At 41.1% G+C, this 27,596-nt stretch overlaps 4 protein-coding genes and 1 long non-coding RNA gene across 16 annotated transcripts in view; 3 read left to right on the forward strand and 2 right to left on the reverse strand.

Annotated features, from left to right (window-relative positions):
- Positions 1–180: 180 nt before the first annotated feature.
- On the reverse strand, positions 181–2,845 carry LOC116929815. 2 transcript variants are annotated; one of them, XM_032937162.2, is made up of 8 exons: positions 2,719–2,845; positions 2,146–2,647; positions 1,789–2,084; positions 1,578–1,718; positions 1,352–1,486; positions 880–1,270; positions 624–787; positions 181–500 (listed from the first exon to the last, which is right to left on the reverse strand). In XM_032937162.2, the coding sequence occupies exons 2-8, from the start codon at positions 2,483–2,485 to the stop codon at positions 393–395; spliced, it is 1,575 nt and encodes a 524-aa protein (XP_032793053.2). In that variant the 5' UTR covers positions 2,486–2,647; positions 2,719–2,845; the 3' UTR covers positions 181–392. The 2 variants fall into 2 exon arrangements, with proteins under 2 accessions (XP_032793053.2, XP_032793052.2); XM_032937161.2 differs by having other exon boundaries at positions 2,146–2,780.
- Positions 2,846–3,404: 559 nt separating this feature from the next.
- Positions 3,405–4,155, forward strand: LOC123475511. Its single transcript, XR_006650674.1, has 2 exons — positions 3,405–3,485; positions 3,571–4,155. It is a non-coding gene; the product is annotated as an uncharacterized LOC123475511 (long non-coding RNA).
- Positions 3,840–11,256, reverse strand: LOC116929813 (zinc finger protein 236). Of its 7 annotated transcripts, XM_045178264.1 has the most exons (16): positions 11,117–11,256; positions 10,393–10,572; positions 10,099–10,325; positions 9,862–10,033; positions 9,610–9,769; positions 9,108–9,546; positions 8,713–8,835; positions 7,581–7,844; positions 7,067–7,480; positions 6,594–7,006; positions 6,461–6,531; positions 5,603–5,922; positions 5,185–5,528; positions 4,934–5,128; positions 4,440–4,866; positions 3,840–4,287 (listed from the first exon to the last, which is right to left on the reverse strand). In XM_045178264.1, coding segments are annotated over exons 8-16 (2,418 nt in total). In that variant the 5' UTR covers positions 7,814–7,844; positions 8,713–8,835; positions 9,108–9,546; positions 9,610–9,769; positions 9,862–10,033; positions 10,099–10,325; positions 10,393–10,572; positions 11,117–11,256; the 3' UTR covers positions 3,840–4,286. The 7 variants fall into 7 exon arrangements, with proteins under 7 accessions (XP_045034199.1, XP_045034198.1, XP_045034201.1 ...); XM_045178263.1 differs by lacking the exon at positions 3,840–4,287 and having other exon boundaries at positions 4,329–4,866; positions 9,631–9,769; XM_045178266.1 differs by lacking the exon at positions 3,840–4,287 and having other exon boundaries at positions 4,329–4,866; positions 6,600–7,006.
- Positions 11,257–11,403: 147 nt separating this feature from the next.
- Positions 11,404–15,047, forward strand: LOC116929816 (NEDD8-activating enzyme E1 catalytic subunit). 3 transcript variants are annotated; one of them, XM_045178270.1, is made up of 10 exons: positions 11,404–11,524; positions 11,725–11,866; positions 11,981–12,195; positions 12,364–12,516; positions 12,822–12,933; positions 13,123–13,260; positions 13,410–13,455; positions 13,656–13,826; positions 14,144–14,395; positions 14,687–15,047. In XM_045178270.1, exons 2-10 carry the CDS (start codon positions 11,738–11,740, stop codon positions 14,785–14,787), a joined length of 1,317 nt encoding a protein of 438 aa, XP_045034205.1. In that variant the 5' UTR covers positions 11,404–11,524; positions 11,725–11,737; the 3' UTR covers positions 14,788–15,047. The 3 variants fall into 3 exon arrangements, with proteins under 3 accessions (XP_045034205.1, XP_032793055.1, XP_045034206.1); XM_032937164.2 differs by having other exon boundaries at positions 11,448–11,591; XM_045178271.1 differs by having other exon boundaries at positions 11,500–11,518.
- Positions 15,048–20,269: 5,222 nt separating this feature from the next.
- The window catches only part of LOC116929812 (potassium voltage-gated channel protein Shal), a 36,874-nt gene continuing 29,547 nt past the window's right edge, over positions 20,270–27,596 (forward strand). The window contains exons 1-3 of one of the 3 annotated variants that reach the window (XM_045178268.1): positions 20,270–21,112; positions 21,370–21,427; positions 24,264–25,815. In XM_045178268.1, the coding sequence (XP_045034203.1) occupies positions 25,671–25,815 (145 nt within the window). In that variant the 5' untranslated portion in view covers positions 20,270–21,112; positions 21,370–21,427; positions 24,264–25,670. Of the gene's footprint in view, positions 21,113–21,369; positions 21,428–24,260; positions 25,816–27,596 lie in introns of all 3 variants that reach the window. The other 2 variants (XM_045178269.1, XM_045178267.1) reach the window with 2 other exon arrangements.

The raw sequence follows: 27,596 nt of genomic DNA on the forward strand, positions 1-27,596 counted from the left end.
AGTTTGTCAGCTAATAAATGACAAGTAAATAATTTCTTTAATTTTCCCATTTCGCCCTATGCGCTATCACTCCCACGTTAAATTTCCTCCCTGTCTTTAGCACGCAGAGTTTGTACATTCTGCAGCTCAGCATCCGGTACAACTCTATTCTCTATTGATATAAAATTCGGGCAATTATTATTTTTTTTAAATTCAGTATTAATCTTTATTAATGGTTCCACACAAAATTCACATGTACTTAGCAATGAAACCAAAATCTAGCTCAAAGACAGTTGCATAAGGTACTCTGAGTTAATTACGAAGTCAGAATTCGTGATTGACCTAATCAGAAAGATTTAACTAAAGCGAACGATTAAGATTGATGAGCTCAGACTCGTAGACTGTCGGGTTTATTACGGGAAGGTGACGACCATCACGTCACTAAATGGGCCGGGCCGCCCGTGAACGTCTGTTGCCCTGACTTTGAAATTGTAGTTTTTTCGTAACTTGTCAGCGCGGCCCTGAACCAGATAGAAACGAACAATGCTATTAAAGTGCTCTCACGATCCAAACTCATTAATTTAAAGCTTGTTGTTGTGGAGTTTAACTACAATTGCGAGGTTCATTTATATTTTTAGACTTACCATACGCAAAGTGCACGACTTTCGTGAAATGTCTCCACTAATTGAATTCCAACTTTCACCGAAACCGTTCTTAGTTTCTTTCAACAGAAAAACACAATATGAAGCTACTTTAGCATAACATGGTTCCTCAGCGATTTTCCAAGAGATGCGAATGGCAGGAAAAGCTATTGAAAAAAAAAATTAATATAATTAAAAAAATTTTTAATAAAATTTGTACAGATAATTTGTAAACATAGGAGACAAAATATGTTTTCACAATTTTCAGTTGTTTTTGTTACGGTAACAACCGGTTTAGGTACAATCGATTCCGTCGAATGATCAAATGTTTTAGAGGCAGAAGGAATGGACGTGTGCTCTGCTCCTGAATCGCCAGACTGGGAAGGATTAGACGGCTTCACAAACATCACCATAAGGTCATCATCTTCAACTTCCTCAGTTTTATTTCTCATTGAATGTTGCCTTCCGTTTATTCTTTCAGTATCTGTAAATTCTTTCAGGGGTGTGTTTTTCCTACTTTGAGAAACTATCGAAGAAACTTCTCCATTTCGTTCAAATTGATAATGCGATGCAGGCGTCTCATGATTTGGAGGAACAGATCTACTTCCTTCATTCCTTTTTTCAATGGAGTATGCTTGGAAACCTTTTTCCTGGTTCGTAAAAAAAAATTATAGTGAAAAGTTTAAAATCAATATTAATGTCTTTGCTATTGCAAGTAAAAAAGACCAGACCTCTAATTTAATGTCGTCAAAACTTCTTAAAGCTTTTACTTGAACACCAACAGAACGATATCTTTTGGTTGGTCGTTCAAACCGGGTTGCACTCTGAGTCACGAATGATTTGATTACGATTCTCAGATCTGCCACCTAACGTTAAAACAAATCGAGTTATATGAGAGATAACCAAAATGTTATGTATATTCCCGAGGAATGCGAGTTTACATTTCAAAAGCCCAACCTCTTTGCTAAGTAAGTTGTTCTTTTGTCGCAAATGTTCGACCTTTTCTTTGCAGTTTTCCAATTCCCGTTCCACGTCAACATACGGTTTGTAGGTAGAAAAATAGCCAGCCATATGCCCCATTATAATCCGCTCCAGTTCCTATATTTTACAAAATTTTTCAAATTTCTGTTTAAGTATTTGTCAAAACATGATTGAAATGTCAATTTACCTCTCTTGAGAGCCGTTTGAGTGAACATGACAATTGGGAGGGTTCCTCATTACAGCTTTTTTTATCTACAGATGAATCATATGCAGAAGACAAACTATCTGATCTAGGTCTTTTGGAAATGCTAGAGTAAGTTTGGTGGAAGATTGGATCGCCTATAACGGTGGAAGGCGATTCTGATGGACAAAAGGGGTTTGCACTGGTGTATGGTTTGCAATTGTGTCCTGCTATGCTCCACCCATTCATATCTGGCCTCTTCGGTAATTCATGTTTGTCCATCCGAGAAAGCAATGGTCCAGCTGGATTTAAATATGGTTATTAGTATAAAATTACAAAAGGTCTTAGCGAAACAAATCTAACTGTCATAGTGCTGAGCTTCTTCTGGAATTTGGTGACATTGTAGCTTTTGTTCTTGTTCAAAAAGGTGCAGAGGGCTATTACTGCTATTAGCTTTAATTTCTTGGAATGAATTCTTGATCTTCAGATTTCCAGTGGTATTGGAATTTAAATTATCCCCCAACACATAAGGATTGGTTTCATTTTCTGAACTACATCTGCTACCAGTACTCATCATGCCAGATGAGTTTTGGTCACTCTGACATGAGCTATCTTTAATCATTCTCACTTTCATCTGAGCTAAAAACCCTTCAATTGGGGTTTTATTAATATGATCCTGCTTTTTCAAAGAATTCTGATTCATGTTTTCTTTAAAATTGCACAGGAAAAGGAACTTTAAATATCAGGAACAAGATTATGCACACACTGTCTTGCCTTTCAATTTTTTGCTTCCATACTTTCCATTTCCGTTTGGAATTACTGCTAAATATTGCTAAATATTGCTCCTGACCATAAAACCTCTAATCTTATTCCATTGAAGGAAAAAATTTAATAAATTAGGCCTATCATATTAACTTTTCCTGCTCAGTTACACACCTTGAAAATGTCCACTGCTATCGGGCGCTATATACCTCCGGATGTCTGAGATAGGCCAATAACAAGCAGAAGAAAATTGCCAAAAACATTGGCTACCAAATTAGTTTTGACGGTTACGGAATGGAATGGAACGCCCATTTCCAATTCCAATTTTTTCCAACTAACTTTTTATTTGGGGAAATTATCCCGCTACCTAGTGACAATCCACCTTTAAATAATTAAGGCACCCGCTCTTGGGATTTTTAAATAACAACTTATTCAAATTCAAAATTGTTGCGTCGGGCTTTAAAATAAGTCAGACTTTTTATATCTTTTTATAATTTGTTTTGAAACTTTGATATTGCTATAAAAATACATGAGTGTGATAAAACATTTTACGAGGATGTCGAAAATCAAGTTTGTTTTGACCTGGGATTATGGTGGTGGGTTATTCAAATTCAACGTAGTGGCGATAAAACAACTTTGATTCCGTTATATTCATAAACCACTAAATTGGAGAAAAAACTTGCATTTTATTTGGAATCAGCGTATAATTTAGGTCATAGCAAGTTGGGTTTTATTGAATTTCAAGTAAAAATTTTTAGTACGCTATCTATATTGTCGCGGAGGGACAATAGCAGAAATTTATCTCTTCAAGAAAACCGTAATGGAAGTTTTTTATTGTTTACAGAAATTTAAATGATTAAAATATGATCAAGTTGGGAAAAAACCTAAAAAAAATTGGAGTTCACCACACAAAATTAAGAGATGTTGCAGTAAACATTTATGTAATAAGAATTCTTCCTTATTTGCTTCGTTTGTTGGGCATTTATTGAGAATAGCATCTTAAAAAACCGGATTCTATTTCTTTAGTAAAACATCTGATTACAGTTAAATAAATGCCAACTTCAGCATACTATTTCGAGTTGGATGCAAGAACTGAGAAGGACAAAGTGTTTGGATCTGATCAATCAGGTAGGTCAGCGCCAGCTACATGATAAAGACATGTGAACGTGTGTTTTCATAGGGGGGAAACAGCAAACACCTCTCCAAATGAGTTACAACGGCCGGGCAACGAATAGCTACTATTTTACTGTTGTTTCATTTTCTCCTCTTGTCAAATGTGAAATGTGATAATTGGCAATGTTTCAATGTTTATATTCTGCCTTAGAAATCATAAGGACACGTCTTTCCCCATTCCATATCGGTACAGGGCATTAACATAACGATTACCGTCTTTAAAACCTTTCAGGTTCCACGCTTTGGTGTTCTGCCATATGGATATGTTGGCTATGTGACAATCTTTGGCGACTACAACATTTTTCTCTTTAGATGGGATTGGAAGCCGTGGACACGGGAATTTTCCATGGTGTTACAGGAGCATGCGTTTGCGTATAAATGGCATTAATACCTTTTGCTCATTTTATCGGATCTAGAACAAAGGCGATTGCTTTCGACACAGCCTCTGCGACTATAGATGTCAAACTTTCCTTCTTATTATTCATCAACAGTTCTGTCATTTCCCGCGGGATCGCTAGTGAATTCTTTTGATATCGCCTGTTCACTCTACCTCAACACTGAGCTCAGACCCTAAGAAGAAAAAAAACAAAATAGTAAATTTAAAAATGCAATTGAGCATATAATTCACGATGTATGAACAAGTCAAAACCAGGGACAAACTGATCATTGTAAATGAAAAAGGAATACAACGAAGATGAATTCTAGGTTTATGGCTGGCTCACTAGGCAGATGGTTGTTTCCAGTTCTTAACTGTATTGGAACATAGTAAGATGACACTTTCTAGCATTTCGAGATGTTCATTCTTCTCCCAGTTGATGAAGACAGGTAGTGTTCCAAAAGCATATCGGATGGCGTTAAGCAAAGTATCACGATTCATTGCAACTTTTAAGTGATCCCATCGGATTATAGCCATTTTGGACGCGTTCCACACGTATTCAAAGCATTCGATGGCTCGATAGCGGACTTCTAGCTCCAGTATGACACGAATTTGGCTCGTGGTAGAGGATGACAGCTCTAGTAGCCGCAAGAGCAGGGGCAGCAAAGATGGTACGGTTTGTACTAGCGATACCTGAGACCTTAGCAGGCGGGCCTCTCCGTAAATAGAATCAATCATAGACATGGGCAGAGGTATCAAATTTCCACATGAATCTGTAAAACAGAACAAGTAAATTTGCCATTCAAACTGCTAACGAACCCTTTTTTATGTGTGCTATACCTTTTGAAGGCAAAGACACTGCCGGCTCGACGGCAAATCTACGACTTCGCCGTAATTGTCGTGGTGTTGGTGGAAGAACCGAACGATCAGACTCCGAAATCGATAATTCAGCGTTCTGGATTTCTTCTGGTTGCTTATCCTTCTGTTCGTACCCTCGCGCCATTTCTTCAGTCCTAACATTCATGGTAACAGGATCTAAAATAATAACAAATGTACCAAAATCAAAACTCTAAAGTCTAATATGGAACTACCGATGGAATTTCTCTTTCTTTTTACGCCTCGTCGACCATTTTCAATAGAATCATTCCTGGACGATCTATTCTCTTCTCTTTCTGGAGCTATAACACAAGAGCTACGTAATCGACGAACTTCTAAGGATGTGTCGCATTCGGCTGGCTGACCAATCGACAAAGAGGTCGATTGAAAATCGTCTCCAGGTTTGTGTGTTTTCATGTGTTTCTCTACATGGCCTTTTTGCGAAGACGCGTAGTTACAGATGCTACAAGTGAATTTCTTGACAACTAAGTGATTCTTCTGATGACGTTGGAGAAGAAACATGTTGCGACAAATTCGTCCACAGGTTGTACATTTGCATCTGGGAATCGGCAAGAATTAAGATTTTGAAATTAGTAAGCAAAGCTAAGTACGGAATCAATGCTTTACGATTACCTATTCTTCTTGTGTGTCCGATCCACGTGCATTTTAAAATTAGTTGACCATTTCGTACTGTATGGACAAAGCGAGCAGTTCAGCATCACACTTTTCTTCAAAGGGGGTTCAGACGAAGAACACGAGTTGTATTGCATGGACGATGATGACGGCGTTGGCGAAAAAATACCCTGTTTTTCGTGTATCTTTAAATGCCGCTTTAGAGCCGAGAGCCATTTCGTGTTAAAAGGACATAGTGGGCAGTTAAATATGCATGCTTCTTGAGCTGAGCTCTTTTGGATTTTTACATCGACGTCGGGTAGTTTGGACTCGATCATGACCTATCGCAATAAATTCAAAGCTATTATTTAACAGAATAATAATGCAAAACGACAAGGCCAGGGGGTTAGAAAAGCACGATTAATTGACATGCTCCCGTCCCTTGACGTAATTGTTTACAGCACTAGTACTCAGCTATCGGAAATTGGCATTAAAATCCGCCATCGAACAAACAACGGAAATAACGGACTTCATTCTTTAGGTGAAAATAAAGTGGGGCAAATCGAATTTAATCACCCAAAATTGCCTCGGCGTTCCCATAGTTCGAGTGGGGAGGGGTTGTTAGCACAAGCAAAAGAAGTTAGGTTTTTAAGGAAAAATCCATTAATCTAACAGGTTTGGTAAATTGTCCTTAAAGACTCGATAACAGCCAAATAACACTTGTCGTGATGACATCATCGCAGATTTACTCACCGAGACACAGCGCTCAGTTAAAATGGCAAGCGGAGGTTCTCAGGTATTTAAAAACTTAAATAATTTTTTAGCCTACAAAACCTTGTAGGCTTTGCTAATTACGATGAGCAATATTAAGAATATTACCGAATCTAATTCATCAGTTTCGCCATCCAAGGAGTCAATAGGCGGATCCGATGGAGACTGGAAAAAGGGACCTGCAAAACATACGGAAAGTGAGTTAACATTCCACCGTCAAGAAGTTATTCATGAAACTCACCCTTACTTTGTTCCACTTCTTCATGTTTTACACCACAGATTTCATACTCATTGCCCATAATTTGTTTGTGATCCCATTCAAGCACTATTTTGTCAACCACCGGTTTAAATGAACTACGCAATGATGGAACCCGTTGAACTTCGACATCTTCTTCGTTTGTTTGGCTGTCTTCGTTAGGCAAACTGTCTGGCAGTATTAGTTGATTAGACAATCGGAGAGCTGTTGGCTGATTATCTTCTTTATGTTTAAGTGCCTTGTGGTGGTTCAAACTCCCTGAGCGTGAAGAGGCGTAATCACAGAGATTGCACTTGAATGGCTTTTGACCAGAATGCACCGGCTGATGACGCCGAAGTAGATCCGCGGAATTAAAGACTTTATTACAATTTGCGCATTGGAATCCACGATCACCAATCCTTAAATATTTTTCGTTAGTAAACGGCTTAAAATGGAAATAGACTTATTAATTTGTTTACCTCAATCGATGATTGGGAGCTCTGCGCTTTCGACAGCTCTTCTTGCCACTAAAGTTGCTCCAACACGATTCCATAGTTATTCCATGATGGGTCCTTTTATGCCGCCGAAGACTTTGTTCCCATTTTGTTTCAAACGGACAGTTTGGGCAAGTAAATGATGTTTCTTTCAACTGAACGTTTAACGGAGAACTGTTTTGTTGAGCGGAATCGGCAGGAGCTGACAAAGTCGAGGAGCATTCAGATTTATCCTCTTCCTTTTTATGCAATTGAATATGCTGATCCCAATCATCTTTACGTGTGGTGGTGTACTCACAGAAGCTGCAACTGAAGTTTTTGAAACACGATCGTTTAGCCACATGACGTTTAAGACTAGTTGATTGGGTAAAACAACTGTCACAGGTTTTGCATATAAATCTGATATGGAGAAAAAAAATATATAATTTAGTAAAGTTGAAAAGAAAAACGTTGACAATTCTCTTAAAAAAAAAAAAAAATTATAATAATGATTATCTACCGCTGGATATGACAGACGGCGACATGATCTCGTAAGGCCTTTTTGTCCGGAAAAGAGATGAAACAGCACTCGAGCAAACCGATCGATTTTTTGTGGACTCTCGTCACGTGCATTCTTAAATTGCTGCGCCAATCCGAACTGTAGGGACAAAATGAACATGCAAATGTCGCCTTTTCCGGAAGAAAACTCTTTTGGGTCTTCGGTTCAGCTTCATTTTCTTTTGAGTCAAACATGATTCATAGGAATATCCTGCTTTTACTTACACTAAAGAAAAAAACAAGACGTTAAAACAATTGACGTAACAAAATAAAAATAACACCACATATTGGCTAGTTTGCTAGATCCCACTCAGTCTCTCACATCAACGTACAGTTTGCAAAACCAAGCATCCGTTGGGCTGGCTAATCTTGGTACATATTTGTTAATGGATGCAATGAACGGCTCGTTTTCTCACCATCAAAACACTGAAGAATGTATATAATCAAGCAGTAGGCGAAGAACGATAGACAAAAAAATAAATATTGAATAAAAAGTCCAGACAGAGAATACGACGCACTGACGATCAGAAGGATAATGAGTCCTCAAACGTTTGCGGATGGAAAGTGGTTCAAGAGTTGTCTACGTAGACAGCATTTTACATTTTAGCTCCTCCCACTTAGCCTCGGTGTTCCGCTAACTGGAAGTGACCTTCTTTACCAGATGTAACGCTAAAACTACTCGTTTCAAGGATGGCGTGGGTCGCAGAATTCAGATTTATGACCTGTGAACGATAGGACAGGGAATTGTCGAACTCACCTCGCCCAAAACGGAAAGAGGGGATGCATTAAAAGAGGATCACGTTTAGGCACTACACATTAACAAGGGTGTGGAAATTGATACTTTCAGGTAGTTGACGATGACAAGGCAAAACATCTGGGACAACGGCGTACTACTCTATGGCCTTGATTTTCTAACAGTACATTTGTAATACAATAGCCTTTTCAACGGACTCAATCGTCAATGGAATTTAATAGGTTAAGGCCATTAACATTCTTTTCAGTATCGCTAGTGTGGATAACAGAATTTGTGGTATTATGGGTCACAAAAGACATATTAATCGAAGAAAACAATAACAGGAAAAAGCTTTGATTACTCAGATCCAACTGACGGAACGGATGACTCATCACCGGACCAGGTGGGCCACTATCAGCCATAAACCACACGTTTTTTTTTCCCCTCAAGACGTTGTGTGTTAAAATGCATCACGGTAATGATTCTAAAAAAGTAAAAATAAAAAAATAAAATTTCTAATAAAATTTCATGTAATATCATAAGTCTATAAATGTTCATTCGCATGGCAAAAACAACATTATCCAGAAAACACGGAACTACAAACTAATAAAAAACATTCCGAGGCAAAAAGCTGGAAGTTACAGAGAATGTTGTTTGACAAGCAATTTGCACACGTTGTTCGCAAAAATTGTTTAGAGCAAACTGAACGACCCCTTTTTCAATAAGATGTAAAGTTAAGGAATAGCTTAAGCTTACTTATAGACGGCGGAGTTTCCACTTTACTACGTCGAGACTTTCGAGAATGACACGTTCCAACATCTACAGATGTTCACCTTTTTCCATGTTAAGGAAATACCGGCAGTGCTCCACACGCATACTGAAGAGCATCGAGCGGAGTTTCGCGATTCACCGGGTCCTCAAGTTCCCAGCGGACAATAGCCAATTTTGAGATGCTCCAGACGTACTTGAATCATTCTATAGCTTAAGAACGAGCTTCTAACTCTATTCTTCCACGAATTTGATTCGTAATGAAAGTCGATAGTTCCAGCAAACGCTGAATTTGAGGCAACAAAGAAGACATGGCTACTGCTAGAGATGTATGCGACCTTAGATGGCGGTTTTCGATGCGAATCGGGTTGATCATCACAGAACAAGCAGGGAGTCGATAACACAGACATGAGAGATTAACAAGAATCTACGAAAAAGATAAAAAAAGATAAAAATATTATGTTAATTTTGTGACCTGACGACTGGTAACCTTTCTCTACTGCAAAGGTACCACAACATGAAAAACGAGTTTGCTTGGTGATAGTTTTTCTTAGGTCAAAGCGACAAGTTCCAGTCACACGATTTAATCCATTTTGATTTCAACAGAAGCAGGACTGACAGCAAACACTTTTAGTTCTTCCATTTTAAACCTGCATGGGGACAGTCATTGATTTATATTCATAACAGAGGATTAGGCTGTACAGGAAACCACAGCCAATTTAGCTGCCAGCTTCCACATTACCTCTGTAAACATGAAATGGCTTTTGTTTTTGCTTTTATGCCACTTAATTTTTTTGTTTGGAGGCCTAACCATAGATATTGCACATAAACTGAAAAGATCGAAATGGATGGCATTGTGGCGTCAAAGCTGGGCTCGATGGTAAAATTCTTGGGCTTAGGCAGCGTATGTATACCTAAACACAGTGGAAATGCAAACTGGGAGCAGATTCTGACACAATTATTAATTTTATTTACTTACGTGGATAGCATGTTGCAGGATAGTGTGTTGTAGAGGTTATGTTGTCAAAATGGCTACCACAGCATTCAAAGTTTTTCATGCTCTTTTGATGAACCCCTGTCCTCTTTGATGATTCATCCATCCACTTTGTAGCAGTAGAGTTTTCAAACAAGTGTGCATTTTCTACCAACAGAATTCTTTCTGATTCTTGGATCAACTTTGATTAGTTTAAACTACTTCTCCATGACCTAAAAGGATACCACAAATTCAATTCTTTTACTTTTTATGAATGCAAAGGGGACAAGAATAACTTACATAGCTGATCAAACATTTGTCTTGGCAATTCCTAAAATTCCTTCAATGAACTAAATTTCAAACTAACTTTGTTCAGAAGCCAAGCACTCTCGATGAAACGCTCAATACGGTACAATAGTGGGCTTGAAAAATAGGAATCTGATTTTAACTCCAAAGAATGTGATCTTGTAGATGATAATGCTAAAAATGTATGGAAAAATACGTGATTAAGAGAAATCAGTTTCATAAATGGGTTCAAAGGCATAAAAATATTAGAAATTACACATCTACTCTATTCTTTGAGAACAACAAGACACATTCTGTCAACAGAACTGTTTGTTGTGAAGACATTTCAGTACTAAGCATGCCTACGTTAAAACTAATTCATCAAACTACGAACTTCTTTTCCATATTATTGAAAAGACTGAGCAGGTTATTCCATTGTCTTAGCAATTCACTCAGATTTTGTGAAATTAATAACGAGGTGGTAGATAAAAACATTTAAACATTTTTGCATTCAACAGCGTGTGTTTGTAGAGCGAACCGGGCTTAAGTAATGTGGCTTTGTTGTTTTCTTGGACCTTGACTCTTTATATTACATGATTTAACTGCTGAATTAATTCAAGAAAATCATATTTTCTGCTCAGGTAGGCATGCATTACAATTACCTGAAATAATACTTGTTCTGTTATGCACTATAAAATTGGTTTCTACGGAAATGGATAAAACCACTACGATTACATACCTCAAGGTGATACACGAGTAATTGATGGATTGGAATAAACGCCACCAAACTGTGCACTACCTACCTAGCATTTCGAAAATTTTATGCAAATGAAACAACAAATTCACGAATTGCAGCATTGCCAGTAATGCTGTATTCGTTTTTTTGTGAAATCTCGAATCTCTTACGTCTCACCGAACAACTTTGCGTCGGCTTGAGCTTCAATTTTTTATCGTTATTCTTTAATTCGTGTTTTTTTGTGAGCAAATATTTGTGTAACTTGAACAAATAATGTTTGAAACTGCCGCCCAGATAGAAACCATGTACAGCGCCATTTAAAGGAGGCGGATAGATCTGAAAACTGAACCGTCGTCTGCTGAATCATAACATTCAAGGATATTTCGGCAAACTGGTTTCCAGTCGGTAGAAGTAATTTTTGCTAATATTAATTGTTATGTAGAGAACTAGACTTCAACCTTTACCCATCTTATAATAAGTATGTCTTCTATGACTTTTCTTCTATTGTTTTTTTTTTCTTGTAGTGCCATTAGTTTTCCACTAGAGAAGGAAATGTTCTTTATGATTATATGATAACTGACTAATTTATAATAAATTGCATTGCCTTTAAGGGAAAAGATTGAGATGAGCACCACTAACTGGAATGGCAGGTGGTTCCACTTGAGGAAAGTTTTGGAACGAGGGGGGCCTTTGGCTCACCCTGATTTCCAGGCCTCGAATGAGACTCTCGATTTCTTGCTGGACAACTGCAAGGTTAATACCTATAGAAAGAAAACAAATATACTAATTTAAATTTAAAAAAATTCAATCAAATTTCTTGTGTTTTTGTGTATTTTCATGTTTGTCCTTTGTCTCCTACTTCTTTAGGTTCTCGTTTTAGGAGCTGGTGGCTTGGGTTGTGAGCTGCTCAAGAATTTAGCTTTAATGGGCTTCCGCCAGCTCCACGTAATCGATATGGATACCATTGACGTTTCTAATTTGAATCGCCAGTTCCTTTTCCGTCACTCGGATGTTGGCAAACCAAAAGCCAAAGTTGCTGCCAATTTTATCAACGAACGCATTCCACTGGCCAACGTCACTCCGTATCCTTTTCATATTGACTTTGGCCGATTAGTTTGCCGGCCAATAGTGCCACGTTTAATCGATTTTTCTTCCAATTTCAATTACATTCGCTCGATTAACTACAGTTCTTACTTGTGATAATGTCATCCTTAACTAGAGTGCTCTGGCAAACTTTTGTCCGTTTCCAGTTACTATGCCAAAATTCAGGACTACGATCAGGACTTTTACTCTGGATTTCACGTTGTCGTCTGCGGGCTAGACTCGATTATCGCCCGGCGTTGGATCAACGGGATGCTTATCAGCCTACTCACGTACGAAGACGGAGAGCTTGACCCCTCTAGGTATTTACTATTATGCCGTCATCATGTGATGTCTTTGCAACCTGAATGCCCATTCAAAGATTTTATTCGAATTCCTTCCGATAAACATGGGGTTATGTCTGTATGCCGGAAGGTTGAATGACAGTCGTATCTCATTGGGAAAATAAGAGTTCCGGTCATGTTTCAAACGGTTGAGAAAAGGTGGCCAGCTCTCCACTAGACTTTTGTCTGTACCAGATATCGTGCCAGCTGTATTCTCATGTTGACCATTTCATTTTGACGGCTTTTCTTATTATAATTTTTTTCTTTTTTTCTTTTTTTACTAGCGTTATCCCATTGGTGGACGGCGGAACTGAAGGATTCAAAGGCAACGTTCGAGTGATATTGCCAGGAATGAACGCTTGCATCGAGTGCACTTTGGATCTGTTCCCACCTCAAGTATTAAACTATCTTCCCCTCCCACTAGCAGCTATATAGTTTTTCTTTTGGACTCATTTCAAAAGTCGTCACTCCTTTTTATTTGATGGCATTTGTTTGCGGATTGGTTTTCATTCTTTCCCTTATAGTGTCCTTTGTATTTTGTTATTTTCATTTCTTGTTTTCTTTTGCAAAAAAAAACGCCCACAGATCAACTTCCCGCTTTGCACCATAGCTCATACACCTCGCTTGCCGGAACACTGCATCGAATACGCTCGACTTCTTCAGTGGCCTAAAGAGAATCCGTTCGGCGAGGAAATTCCGATCGATGGCGACGATCCAAATCATGTGATTTCATTTCATTGCTAGATCTATTCTTTACTTTTCTCTTGTGCCCGCTTACCCCCTTTTCGTATTCTCCTACATTCCACTCCACTTACGATTCTTATTCTTATGTTTTTTTTCTTTTCTTTCTCATATGTGTTACATGTCGCAAGATTTCCTGGATTTACGAGAAAGCCCTGCAAAGAGCCAACGAATACGGTATGTAATATAGTCTTCCATATACAGTATTCATTTGAATTTTTCTTTCCGATTGACGATCGTCGAAGCGTTACGTAGCTTGAGATTTTATTTTATTACTACGCTTTTCATGAGTTCGTACAAAAAGAAATTTCAATTTTTTTTTTTTTTGTATGTGTAGTGTTCTTTGATCGATTTTAGACTTTCTCGTTTGCCTTTAGGAATTCTTGGAGTCACGTATCGTTTGGCCCAAGGGGTTGTTAAGCACATCATTCCGGCCGTGGCGTCAACCAATGCCGTCGTAGCGGCTGCCTGCGCCTTGGAAGTCTTCAAGCTGGCCTCCTCTTGTGCCCCCAAATTGGACAACTACATGGTTTTCAACGATACCGACGGTTAGCGACATTCGGCAAATTCCACGCATTTTCTCTCTCCCTCTTTCTCTCCTCCCATTTTCCCTTTTCCAAAGGAGTTGCACGCCGACCGTTATTTATAGTCAAGTGTTGTGTTCCGTCCTAGCGATTCGCGAACACCACGTTACGCACTCGGTCACGCTTTTTTCTCTGTGTGTGTGTGTGTGTGTGTGTTGCCCTTTTTATATATATCTATGTATTCTTTTCTTTTCTCTTCGGCAATTCTGGTCGCATATTTTGTTTTGTTTCGTGACTCGTCGCCACTGGTTCTGACTCTCTTTGTCTCGGCACATCCGCAGGGATTTACACCTACACGTACGCAGCGGAAAGGAACGAGAGCTGTGTGTCCTGCTCTCAGATCCCCAAAGATTTGGTCTTCCACGAGAACGTACGCCTCAGCGAGGTGATGGAACACCTATCGACGACCTACCAGATGAAGAGCCCTGGCATTACAACCACCGACCAGCAAGGGCGCAACCGCACGCTTTACTTGCCTAATGTTAGCAGCATCGAGGAACGCACGAGACCTAATCTCAAGAAAACACTCAAAGGTGCCACTAATAGTTTTAACAGCCGTCACGAGTCGCTGCTGGCCTGGCGCTTTGCTCATTCGGCTTGTGTTTTATTATCCACTTGGTCGTCATCCACCGTCTCCGTTGACCTCGTATATATTTATAATTTACAAATTAGGGCAAAAGGGAACTAACTGTATGCTGGTCCAGGAAAGCAGAGATTAGTTCAGAACTTACAAAAACAAAAAAAATCCCAACAAGCTTATCTGTATTGCCCAGAGTCTATTTTCCAGTAAATAATTTTGGATTTTTTTTAAAATAATTTATTAGAACTGGAGCTGAAAGATGGTGCGCAGTTGATCGTGGCTGACGTGACCTCGCCAAATTCGATCGAATTCCACTTGAAGTTGCACGCCTCGATGGATACGTAGAGCTGCCGCCTAACCTTCTCCGCTTCGGGGCTATCTCGACGCGTTTAACGAGGAAAACAACAAAGCAACAGCAGCAACAAGAACAGCGAAAAAAAGGGCTGCTATCGCTGCCGGAATAGAAACGTCTGTTCTGTATTACTCGTGCCGCTGCTACCACTACATTCGTTGGCGAGGAAAGAGGGGAGAGGGTGTGTATCTGTACTGGTGATCTACTGTTGCTTACGTGTAACTAACTATATATACAATGCGACTCTATTCAACACGGTCTCGACTTGCTGGCCGATTCTAGTGACCTATTCATTGCGTTGCCTCGTCCTAGACGGGCAATAAAAAACAGCCGCCGATGTACCGGCTCTTTGGTTGGATGGCCGTTTAGCCATTCGATCTAACGGTTGAACATCAAACAATGTCAAAAAAAAAAAAGAAGCGGTTTGGACACGCCTGAACACCGGCTCGTTCTCAGCTGGGACTGGTCGTGTTGTTGCCATCGGATATATAACAACGCCCCAGTACTATTACCTCGTTCGTTTGTTGTTGTTGCCAGCAGGTCTTCTCCGTGATTGACGTCACTGCAGCACCCTTTACTGGTAGACGTGTGTGACGTCGTCAACCACACACACACACACACACATATAGACACACGCTATGAAAAATGTGTGTTGGCAAGGTCTTTCGGCCTTCGGTCGTTTACTGCCATAACTAAACGGAGGGGGGGTTTGCTCTCATGGCGAGGAAAGAGTGGACCGTTTGTGTTTTGTGTGTGTGTGTGTGGACAGCACGTGTGGAGGAAGCTAATCGTCAATAAAGGCCAACGTAAAGAGAGTTCATCCATCACGAAGATAGACGTAAAGAAGTAAAAGAAAAAAAGCGGGTCCAACGAAAAAGAATGTGGGAAATGGACTGGAGGAGAACTGCGCAAACGGCTAAGAAGGCAAAAAAGAACGGGAGGAAGGGCGAAACCTGAGACGTATACATATAGACTGTATAATAAGTGAAGGCCTCCCTGCACCATCACCAGAGAGAGAGAGAGAGACGGTCTCTCGTCGCTAGTACGTCACCGTCAACTTGTTTCCTTCCTTCCTTCCCCTTTTTTTTTTCCGTTTCTGTCGTGGCTCCTCCATCTTCCGACGACTAAAAACTGCGCTAGTCCCGCAGACTTTTGCAATCCTTCCGGCAGTGCTTTGCCTTGAGACACACACACTGTCCGTAGACACAGTCCACGTCCTAGTAGATTGTCCGTATCTACTCTTGCTGCGCTGTCGTGGTGGAGGCGCTCTCTCTCTCATTCCCTATATAGCCGCTTGGTTACTAAAGAAAAGAAAAAAAAAGGACAAATAGAAGAAAATAATAGTAATAAAAAAAAAAGGGCTATTTTATACGTGCAGTGGAGTTTATACGTAGAAGACGATACCGCCGGCCCGTCGAACTTGGCAGCAAATCTATTATTATAGCTTTGGCCTTGTTGCGGCGGCGGCAAAAGAAAAGACGTTCCGCCAGCTTTTCCATCCATCCGTCCATCCATGCGAAATTGAATCCGCACCGCCCGTTATGCGTAGCCTCTGTTCCGCCTGCTAAAGAAAAGAAAAAAAAAAGAATCAAACAAAAATACACAGTCACCACCGACGACGCATGCAACAACAGCAACTATACCGGACTGTAATGTATAGTAGGCTTCTTATTTCGGATAAAGATAATCGATATCAAACACACATACACGAATACATGCGGGGGAGAAAAAAAAGAAGAAGGTAAAATAGACGACAACAACATGTTTTTAGCATTGGCCAAATTGAAATCCACGCCCTTGTCCCCCCCGTTGGGGTGGTGGCAATCTGTTTTGATTACGACCTCTAAGCCAGATCAAACAGCACCCAATTCCTGTGCTACTCGAATGATAAGCATTCAGTAGTACTTTGATGTGTGTGTGTGTGTGTGTGTACACTGTTTTAATGCATTAACAGACTATACTGCGTTAGGCTCAGTTGATTACAATGGGAGACGAAACAAATGTACACGTACGCGAATTAAATTCAATGCCATCGATTTGTTCTCGAATTGAGTTGTCGAAAAAGCAAACAGCCAAAGAGCTGCGAGCAACACAACAATAGTGGCACACGTCATCGATGTCACCGCAGTCAGCATATTATATAGACGCATTGCCATACTGATTGAAATTGCAGCTATTGACTAGTGTGTGTTAGTGTTTGTGTGGACATGTTGAGGCCAACAGCAGTCGACGAATTCATCAATTTCGTGTGTTTGTCTCACATATGTGAATAGACCTATACATCCAGTTACGGGTTAGAATCGTTCGAGTCAATGGAGGATGGCTGGATATGGTTTGAAATATAAGGGAACTATAAGTCAAGTACGGAAACTCCCCCCCTTTTTTTTTAACACACACATACACACTATTTCTTCTTCTTTCTCTAATAAAAAAAGAAAAGGATTTGGAGGGGTGTATATCATTTATTCTTCTTGAGAGCTACATTATTTTGAATGTAGAAGAAAATCTCGATGCTATTCTCCACCCAGCTCGTCAAAAAGCAATGGATTGCTCGTTTCTATTTTATTTTTTTTTTTCGGACGGTCTTTCTCGTCTCCGTGAAATCCATTTGTCAAACTGCGCTTATATGGCGGCCTCCCTTCCTATAAATATACCAGACACACCGCCCGCCCGTTATTGACGTATGGACGTTACAGACTTTCACGAACACACAGCAACAAAAAGAGAGAGAGAGAGAGAGAAAACAGGGAAAAGAGCTAGCGCCATACCGACGATATATAAATGAGCCCGACATGTTATTTCCCCAGTTTCTCTCGTCGCCCACTGCTTCCTCTTCCTCTTCCTTTTTTTTTTGTTGTTATTCTACGTGTATCCTGGAATATGTGATGACAATGAAATAGAAAAAAGACTAGTCGACGACAGAGTGGGAAAAGAAAGAAAAACAATTGAAGATTTTCGAATCAAAATATTGATATTTTGTTGTTGAGTAATCGATAAAACCACAGCAGCCTACATGTGAGTTGAGGCACGCAATAATGCCCACAGAGACGGAGAAATTCAGCCAACTTTATCTGCAATTAACCGCGCGCCTCTTCCGTATATACATCCATTACCTGTGACTATAAATCGAGCACGCGTCGCTGCGTACATTTATGCATTTGATTGCACATTGCCAACTAGCAAAAAGCAAAACTTTGCCGTCCAAAACAACCCGTTGCTCTTTGTGTTTTACACTCTTGCATTTTCCGTTTTCGTTCTTGTTTCTCTTCCAATTTATCTACCAGCGTATTAGACTGCATGACTACGTTTTAGTTCCAAAAAAAGCAGCACTCGAACTACTAGTAATACGACTCATAAATCACTGCTGCGGGTGCTCACCCCCACCACCACCACCAAACAGTTCTTCATCACACGCAATCGATCGAGTCTGCAGTGCAAACACTCGTAAAGCACACGCAGTATAGCACGCACAAAAGCCAAGAGTTAATAGTCTATATACCCCCTGCATAAGCGACGCAAGGACGCACACACACAAATTACAAAAAAAATAAAATAAAATAATAATAATCACTTTCTATAGAGTATAGTATTAATGGCCCGATCTGATTTTATTTTTAGGGCCTTTTTCACCTATCCACGGTCGTATAATACAAGGTCTCGTTTAATTCATTATTTTCGTTCCTATACTAAGTCGTGCCTCATTATTCCGACATGAAAGAGATCGCTGAAGTGGGTGGCTGAAAGAAAATCATAAAGAAAACGGACAAGTTCAGCGAGACGACATCAACCACATCAGACGTTCACGGCTTTAATAATACACACAAAACAAAACCAGAAGGATGATGTCCGTATTGCGTTTGAATTTTCCCACGCAGTCCAGTAAACTACAATAACAAAGTCCTTTCTGTTTGCTTCATCCTTTAAAACAAAGTTTCATCCATTCTTGAAATGTAGGGCCTATACACTTTATACTTGCTCTTTGACCTTGTACTGTTGTCCATTTGGACTGACTTTTGGTGATAAACCTGTTAGAAAAAGGACGTGTACAAAGACATAATTCCGTTTTTGTGTGCGTGCGGCTTTGATTGTTTTTTTTTGTTGACCTTGTTTTGTAGTAAGTGGTAAGTATTTCTTTGGCCCTAAATAGATAAAAAGGCTGAACAAGAGTCGAGATACTGTTAATAGGGCGTCTTCAAGTCTTTTGTTTTGTAGGCATCCCAATTGTATAGATCAACCAAAGTCCTTCAATAGTATTAGGGATACACCGAGTAAAGGCTCAGTGTTAAGGGGGATCAACCGATAAGAGGACTGGTACCCTCCCAATTACATCACGAACGATTTCATTCGTTCGGTTGCATCATGCCCGTTTGCCAATTGAATATGTAATGTAACGACAGACAAAGCAAGACAAATAAAAAGTTGGGTACAACAAAAGGACACAGTCTCACATTTTGGAAAAAGAAAAAAAGTCTGGAATGAAAAAAAAGGGGAGAGACATCATTACAGTCGCTGCTCGTGTCTTTCGACGTCATGTCACCAAAGATGTCGTCTACAAATAAAAGAAATCTACGGAAGAATCCTTTAATTCTTCTTTTTATCTAGAGAAAGCCAGAACACACAACAAAACAAAAAAACTATAAATACATGAAAAAGAAAAAAAAAAATAGAAATGGAAAGGAAGGAAAAGACGTAACGGTTACACGTTACGAAATCAAATGTATAGTACGTAAGGAGCTGCTGGATGGCAAGAGGGGTTGTTGTTGGAAGAAAATCAGAGGGTTAAGGGCAAAAGCAAAACAGGGGTCGCTGACTTGTGACGGGTCTTTTAAAGCTCTAAAGTTTCTCCTTCTTCACGTCGATGCGCCTGCGCTGTTTTATTCAAAAAAAACAAAAAGAAAAGGTAAAGAAAAAAAATAAAAGAAAAAACGAATAAATCTATCCCCTCTTAGCTCATTATTACATAAAAGCGGATGAAAATAGGGCTATTGTAGTCTCTATTTCTACCTATGCGCTCCATGTGTATAGGCCTATATATATATAACAGTGCTCCTTATTCACGCGCTGTGTGTGTCTGTTGCGTGATTCCTTCCTTCCTGAACGGCCGTTTACCAGCTGGAAAAAAAAGAAAGGCGTAGGGGGAGGACAAATTGCGAGACACTCACCCAATCAGCTGGCAAACAAGGAAAGCCTCTTTTATATGTCCAGATACATCATCAGTTATAAGACCCAAATATATATAGACTAAACAGTTAAAGAAAAGAAGGCGCTCTTAGCAGACGCTGTATAGAGACAAGCCGACGGATGCAACCGTTTCTGCTGTCGATCTCGTTTTCTAGTGTTTTGTTGGCTGACTGCTCGCCATAGGCCGGTCACTTGTGTTCAGGTGGGAGGAGGAACAACGTATTTTTACTTCTTCTTCTTCTTCTTCTTCGTCTCTCTTTTGGCTTCAGTCTGTGTGTATGGCTCTGGAACACGGCGTCGCTGTTGGTTGACGCGCGCGCGCTATAGCTGGTTTAGACGTTATTTGGCAGAGACTCAGACGGGTCGTGCCTTTTGCTCCCGTTGGCGCACAACCTCCCCCCTCTCCCCCCCCACGGAAAACCTAGAGCCAGGCGAGCAAAGTAGAGCTCGACGGGCCAACGCATTCGAATCAGTTCGCTGCATGACGTTGGACGGCCATCCCGCACGGCTGCCGATCGCAGCTCTAGACACAATTGCAGTTTCAATCTAAACGTTCTTTTGCATCAAGTTTGATACGTTTCCATGTTCCGTCAGATTCAATTGAAATAAAAGCCCGAAAACAAAAAAAATTAATTAATTTTTATCGCCTTTTTTTTTTTTTCATCGTTTCGCAGTGCGGAATTTGTTTTCGATTTTTCGAGATTCATCCCGGCAAAGTTTAAACAAAAAACAAAAAGGAAAAGAAAGAAAGAATTAAAAAAAAAAGCTAAAGCGATCCACTCTGCGAGACTGTGCGAGTGAAACGAGGATCAGAAAAACAACGTCCACGAGTGTGCAGTGTCAGAGGGACGCAGAGAGAGAGAGAGAGCAACTTGTTCCGCTTTGGCTCACGAAACTCAACTCTCGACTGCAAAGTGGTTTTTGCGCTGCCTTTGCCTCGCTCTCAGTCTCCAGTGACTTTACCCTTTTACCCCATTTTTTGTTTGTTTCGCTTTTGGGGTTTTCGCCCTTATTCAGTGAACGCCAGCTGCGTGAGCCAAGTCGGCCAAGGAAGGCAGTCAGCGGACAAGCAAAGCGTGAGTGAAATGTGGAACGAAGAACAACCGACAAGACGAGCGGCGGCGACGGCCAAACAATGTAATTTTTCAAAGTTTCACCATCCAACAATTTGTAACATCCAAGTATCTCTGAGGCATGAGCAAGAGCTATCTTGGCGATTAGCATTTCATTTTAATTGCAGTACATTCTTTTTTGTTTTTGTTTGTTTTCGCCCAGCGGATTTTTAATTCTTCTTTTCGAATTTGGGAAACTAACAAAACGATGAAAGAGTGAAACTCTACAATTTTTCCAATCTCTACAACATGTTTTCTTTTGTTTTGTTCTTGTGTGCCCAGGAATAAGAAGCAGGATCGAAAGCCCATCATCTCAGATCCGTTGGGGATCCTCGTCCTTGTAAGTTTTGCCTTTATTTCTTCCTTTCTTTTGACCAATCTCTTGTTACTCTCTCCCGTACCTCACACCCATTTTTGGGCTTCTTCCTTTCGGCATCTTGATTCCATATCACGCTGGCAGCATAGGGTTAAGTTCGATTGTGTTTACCACCATCGACCGTACTAATGCTGTCTAGTTTACAAGGAGACGATGCCTATAGTTGTGCTACTATCGGCTCAGGGTCGGGTCGGGTCAGCGTCTGCCGAACAAACTGCCCACGCGGGACTTGTAAATACAAAATATATAGACAAAAGATCCCGACTTGTCCGCTCCTCCCCCTCCACCCTTGCCCGTTTCATTTCACTCCGTCGTCTACACACACCCACACGCAAGCACAATTGCCAGCTATAAATAAATCATCTATATAAAGAGCTGCTAGACAAGTGCGGTTTGGCCGTGCGTTGCGGTTTCACATCTCACCGCGCAACAAACAAAAAAAATTTATAATTAAAAAAAACTAAAGTGTTTCATAATGCAAACGATTCAAACAAAAGAAAACACAATTCAAATTGTGATGCCTTGCCCCCATTATGCGATAATAATTTTAGACTCCTTGAGGCTGTCAATCACGAACGTGCTTGACTGTACACGTCAACTTGATCATCAGTGATGTCTAAACGACGAGCTGAGTGTTTCGGCGGTCCCGACAAGTGGAAAAGGCGGGAGGGGGAGGAGGCCAAAATGTTACGTCGACGTTATTTAAAAGCTCACAGGGTCTAAGAAAACAGAAGACGACGATCGTTCGTGGAATTCCATGTCAGCCTGGACCTGAGCCTGAATGTGAAGGACGTCAGTGGGGCTTGGGAATGTCTATGTAGCTGGCACTTTCACGCTTTTTTTTTCAGGTTTTTTTCAGGGTTTTTTCTCCTTGTTCTTGGCCCATGAGAAAGAGGAGAATGAGAGAGAAAAAGACGTTGGCGGGAGAGGGGGGACGAAAGGAAGAAGAGCGAAAAGAGAGAAAACGAAATTCACGTTGTTATAAATAGACGACATCAAGGACGAAGGACGACGTGCGAGTTCCTAAAGAACATCCACCAGTCGGATCGGCCAGTGGATGGCGAGAAGGAGCGAAAGAAAATAGGGAAAGGAAAGGAAAGAAAAAAGGGGGAAATCAGTTTGGGCCCATCTCGACACCATCAGTATACGTATGGCAAAGCAGCGAGAGGGTGTAGGAGAAGGCAAACATCGAGAGCTGCCAGTGTATAGGAGGGACATGACGCCGAGGAAATCGTACAGTGACTATAGAAAACCAACAAAATAAAAACATAAAAAAAAGGGGTTACAATGAGGTGGGTGGCGTGAGCAGGGGAATTCCGCATACTATCTCCTTCGTTATCTCTCGATCGCATCCCCTCTCTCTCTCTCTCTTTCTCTTCTTGGGTACGTAACTGCTAGAGTTCAGTTATAGAGTGGTCGGGAAGGAGGGACAGGCAAGCAAGGACTTGTTAGTCTGAGTGTGATGTGTGTACTGCATATATCCACCAGCTATGTGGAACGCATCCTCGGCATGCGGATCACGTAGGCTAATGATTGGAATCCCGCAAAATAAAAACAAAAAGCCAAGGACGATAAAGAAATACATTTTTGCTGTCGTTGAAAAGCCCCACGATGTACGTGCAGCTGACAAAGAAATGGATGGCAACCCAACTTTTTTGCATAGTCGATTAGAAACGCTACAACAAAGTCAAATGGCAACGTCATTTAAATTCAAGAACGCGAGTAAAAATTGTCCATCGTCCAAATAAGACAAGAGACCCACGAAAAATGTTGGCTTAAAAAACAAAAAAAGAACGCCACAGTCCAACGTTGGAAGTTATTGCTCATTACCTCTAGTGATGAGCAATTTGCATATGCGTAATACCCCGTCGGTGGGGGTGTATAGTCAAGGAGAGAAGGTCAGAGGCTAGAGGGCGAACGACTCGAGTGCTAGACTTTGTCGTGCAAACAGCGGGCCAAGATTTTCGACAACATCAACAGCTGCGTTATTACGTAAGTACTTACAGACATTTTAAAGTATAACTGTTTGAACAGCTGCCTTGTCTGTTTTCGCTAGTGGGCCTACGTGTACGGTGTTCAAGTGCAGTCAACGACACATGGACTGGAAAGTGTCCTAGTGCCCCAGTACACAGTGGCAGGAAATAAAACTAATCGATGCGAACGATGCCCATAATCGAGACGTTTGTCATTGGCCTAGACCAATCGATGATCAGATAATGTCGGCTGTGCGGAGCGCGGCCTGATTGGGAATGGAATGATTAGGACAAAGTCAAGATCGAGGCAAAAGCCAGTGATTAGTGTAAAAGAGCTTGTCACCATGGCAACCGGACGTTTGGCGCTACTTTCTCCAACCCCCCCCCCCCCATCCCCTTTCAAAAAAGTTTGTCCTTGCTTAGTCTACATTTTCCTGTCGTCTTGGCCGTCCTTCCGGTCGAAGGAAGCACTTTCTAATAACCTAGCAACACATTCTCCCTTTTTTTTTTTTTTTGGAGTTCTACCTCTGCTATTCTTCCTCATCGCTTTGCTCGTCCCTTTTAAGTCTATCGACTGGCAACAAGAAACGTAAAACGCGCGTCAATGTGCTAGAGTCGATTACGTCATCTTTTGATTCCAGCTGGGGGAATTAAAAATAAATAATAGAATAATAAAAAATCGATGTTCTAATGCAAATCAAAAGTCAACGAACAACAAATTCATTCTACCTTTTTCTCTTTTTTTTTTCTTATTCCATTTTGTGTGTGTGTGTGTGTGTTGGTTTGTGGCCCGTTTCCTGGGTGGATCCATATGACGTCATCAGCAGTTATTGTAGGGGCAACACACAACCACACACACAAAAGGAGGGAGGAAAAGGAAAAGAAAAGCGAGCGCCGCTTGCATGCCCGCTCCTTCCGGATATTGCCAATAAAGCGCGACGCATCCGTTACCACTTCTTCCGGTCGGGTTAGCCGCAACGGAGCGCAGCCAGGCGAGGGACCGCCCGATCGACGCCGCCAGGACGGGCAACAACAACAACAACTGCACACACAAAAAGCGACAAACCTTCATGTGTGTGTTGTAGTTCTCTTTTGTCAATCCATCCATCCATCCATCCATTCTTCCATCCGCTTCCGCGCACACATTCGTCGCTTTCTAACCAACAACTACAACAAAATAATACGACAAAAAAAAAAAAAGAGAAAAATAATAATAATCGGGACTTGCAATTTTTCCCGATTCTCGGCTGCTGCCGGGCGTTTTCTACTCATAAAATCCTGTTGGAAATCTATCAGAAATAAAATAAAAGCGCAGCCAATAAAGGAGGACAAAAAATAAATAAAATAAATAAATAACCCCGGAATGATGACATTGAGTCAGTAATCCAGGCCACTGCCGTAACCAACGCCAACGCTCCGGTTAGGCAAAACAGAAAAAAACAAATAAAAACACGCCAAAGACAAGAGAAAAAGTCCTTTCCTTTTAAATGTTATCATCATTTTCTCTCTTTTGATGATTTGATCTATTATTTGGCTGCCTGGCTGTGCGGATCTGTTTCGATCTGCGCGCGCTATTGTGATTGGATCGCTGAGTGGGTGTGCGCTCTAGTGCCACAGTGTGTGTCTCTGTACGTGTGTCTGTTTCCAACTGAGCAATAGCCATCTCGCAGGGGCTGTCGTGTTGTGTGGTGCATGTGCGTCAGTGTCGTGTGTCTGTGCGGAACGGAAGGAAACCGAAACAGTGGGACCGGATGCGTGTGCATCTATCAGCACGGCATCGTCGGTGGCTGCGAAACGGTCGAGCAACAAGAGCAACGACGAGCAGCTGGACCTGATTAAAAACAATTTTTTTTTATGTGTGTGTGTGTGTGTGTGTCATCGTCTAAACACGAAAAAAAAATCAAATAAAAAGGCCAAAGTCATCATCGCATCCATCCGCTGTCCAGCGAACGTGAAATTCCGGTGATGGTCACATCCGTCCGTGCAGAGCAGGGCGCGCTTACAACAACAACAACAACAACAACAACAACACAAAGAAAGAAAGAATAAATCCAACATTTTCAAGGTGTACGCGGCCACACATTGAATCGATCCATCCGAAACTCATCCATCTATTTGGCCGAGACGGTTGCGTTTGTGCGTCCAGGCCAAGGCCAGTCCGCATCGGTCTAATCAAAATTGCGCCCCACAGCATTGGTGATTCTAGCGTGGCAAGCGGTGGTGGTGCTGGCAATATGGCGTCGGTGGCCGCCTGGTTGCCCTTCGCCCGCGCGGCAGCCATCGGATGGGTGCCCATCGCCAACAATCCTTTACCTCCGCCGCCCATCGCCAAGGAGCGGCGGAGACCCGACGACGAGAAGCTCATCGTCAACGTTTCAGGTAAAGACATTTTTGGAAGAATTTTTGGGCGCCACCATTTCAGCAACCAACTACTCGTTAATCATTGACGTCTAGTTATGGCTGAACGACCGAGTTATTAGCTGTCTCAGTGAAGTAACTCTCAGTCATCCGAGCCAATTAGGAGCGACAGTCGAAAGACATTTGAACGCGTCATTTCAAAACTGTCGACTTGGACCAAAGTTTATCGAGTGGCTTCTTCAAAAGGCAGAGAAAAGGAAAGAGAGTTTTTGACGCTCGATAAGTTCTCGGCTACTGTCGACAGTCGGTGGGGATTTAAAAAAAAAAAAAAAAGGAAAGGAAAACTAAGTTGAAGAAAAGACTTGATCAATCTTGGCTGATCCGTGATTGAATTGGCTTTTTCCTATGAATTTTGATGGCACATGCGAATGGCAGAGAAAGCAACTGTTTATTGGCACACGAACGCCGCAATCGGCCCCCCTTTGTCGCCCTTCAGTTGGCAACTAACCGATCGACCGAGTACGGACGGCCGAATTAGTTGATCCTATTACAGCCGCCCGCTAAATAACACTGGCTAACTATCGAAAAAACGAAAATAAATTAAATTAAATAATAAGAAATAAATCGGAAAATGTCGAGACAACAAGTGCGCTCACGATACACACGATCGATCGGATCAAAGAAAACAAAATTCGTCAGCTGACGACCGGGTTATTTAAAAACAAAAAGACATTCAACAAATATTAAAAAAGATAATGAGAAAATATAACAGCCCCCTTCTCCCTATAAAACAAAAAGAAAATTGAAACAATCGAATAACGAAAAATTAAAAAGAAAATAAATTTACATGGATGCGAAATTGATTTTTCTTTTTTTTCGCATCGTCGTCAACGAAAACGTGAAACGTTCAGCGTGAGTTGCTGCGGGCCGTAGAGAACTCAATTCGGCATTGTGAAAATACTTCTAATCAATTATTCATGCGCGCGGCACTACATATAGCGCCTATCAAATGAAGGCAGCTTCCATAAGAAGATGCTACACGCCAGATGAAAAAAGGGCATCGTTCTCTGACGACTTTCGCATCTGCTCCATTTTCTTTTTTCAAATGAGGGGCGTGCCAATCTGCTACCAGCGGATTATTTAAATGTGGCTAATGACAAAAAAACAGTGCCGAAATGGCCGATGGAAATGCCCTTCTTCCTAGCGGCAACAATCTTTGCCAAAGCGAAGAAAGGTTATATTATACTAAAGATTTGATTTTTTTTTCCTTTTTTGGGGGGTCCCTTTCGGGTCGGATGAAAATGCGTCTAGTGGTTGGGATTGTAGCCTTAATTGATCAAAGCTCTCTTTCATATTAAAAATAAAAATGTGAACGAGCGAGAGACGGAAGGGTATAGCGTTACGTTATGAGCAGTGCATTCAACACGGGGCTCGTTCTCATCAGGCCGGGGATTAGCCTAGCGGGAATTCCTCCAGATCTGATTTCAATTTCCGTTGTTTCTTCTTTCACGGCGTATTGAGTTTGAGAAATGTCTAATAATATCCAATCCGATAGACGATTTTTTTTTTTTTTACCCACCCCCCCTTCTTTTATCTAATCTTCATTTTCTTTCCATCGTTTGCCTTTTCGGCTCTTTCCTCTTCCGTTTTTTGTTTTCAAAACAGTTCCATCTGCAACGAGCGCAACACCCCCCGTTTCCATCTCTTTTGATTAGCAAGCGGCATATCATTCAGAGTAAATGAGCTTGGCCATCCTATATAGTCTCGCGACTTGCGGGTCTTATTCGTCTACACAGCCAAAA

This window comes from Daphnia magna, linkage group LG8, assembly GCF_020631705.1.
Source record: "Daphnia magna isolate NIES linkage group LG8, ASM2063170v1.1, whole genome shotgun sequence".
NCBI classification, from domain to species: domain Eukaryota; kingdom Metazoa; phylum Arthropoda; class Branchiopoda; order Diplostraca; family Daphniidae; genus Daphnia; species Daphnia magna.

What these genes read in the sequence shown, in the direction of transcription:
- LOC116929815 (XM_032937162.2), bottom strand. Translation starts at nt 2,485, where the DNA reads ATGAATCAGAATTCTTTGAAAAAGCAGGATCATATTAATAAAACCCCA. An exon ending in TTGACGACATTAAATTAGAG is followed by an intron (nt 1,271 to 1,351) that starts GTCTGGTCTTTT and finishes TTTACGAACCAG; the next exon opens with GAAAAAGGTTTCCAAGCATA. An exon ending in AGTCGTGCACTTTGCGTATG is followed by an intron (nt 501 to 623) that starts GTAAGTCTAAAA and finishes TATCTGGTTCAG; the next exon opens with GGCCGCGCTGACAAGTTACG.
- LOC116929813 (XM_045178264.1), bottom strand. Translation starts at nt 7,813, where the DNA reads ATGTTTGACTCAAAAGAAAATGAAGCTGAACCGAAGACCCAAAAGAGT. An exon ending in CGGACACACAAGAAGAATAG is followed by an intron (nt 5,529 to 5,602) that starts GTAATCGTAAAG and finishes GCCGATTCCCAG; the next exon opens with ATGCAAATGTACAACCTGTG. An exon ending in AAGAAAGAGAAATTCCATCG is followed by an intron (nt 5,129 to 5,184) that starts GTAGTTCCATAT and finishes TTATTATTTTAG; the next exon opens with ATCCTGTTACCATGAATGTT.
- LOC116929816 (XM_045178270.1), top strand. Translation starts at nt 11,738, where the DNA reads ATGAGCACCACTAACTGGAATGGCAGGTGGTTCCACTTGAGGAAAGTT. An exon ending in ATGGCGACGATCCAAATCAT is followed by an intron (nt 13,261 to 13,409) that starts GTGATTTCATTT and finishes ACATGTCGCAAG; the next exon opens with ATTTCCTGGATTTACGAGAA. An exon ending in GCAAAGAGCCAACGAATACG is followed by an intron (nt 13,456 to 13,655) that starts GTATGTAATATA and finishes GTTTGCCTTTAG; the next exon opens with GAATTCTTGGAGTCACGTAT.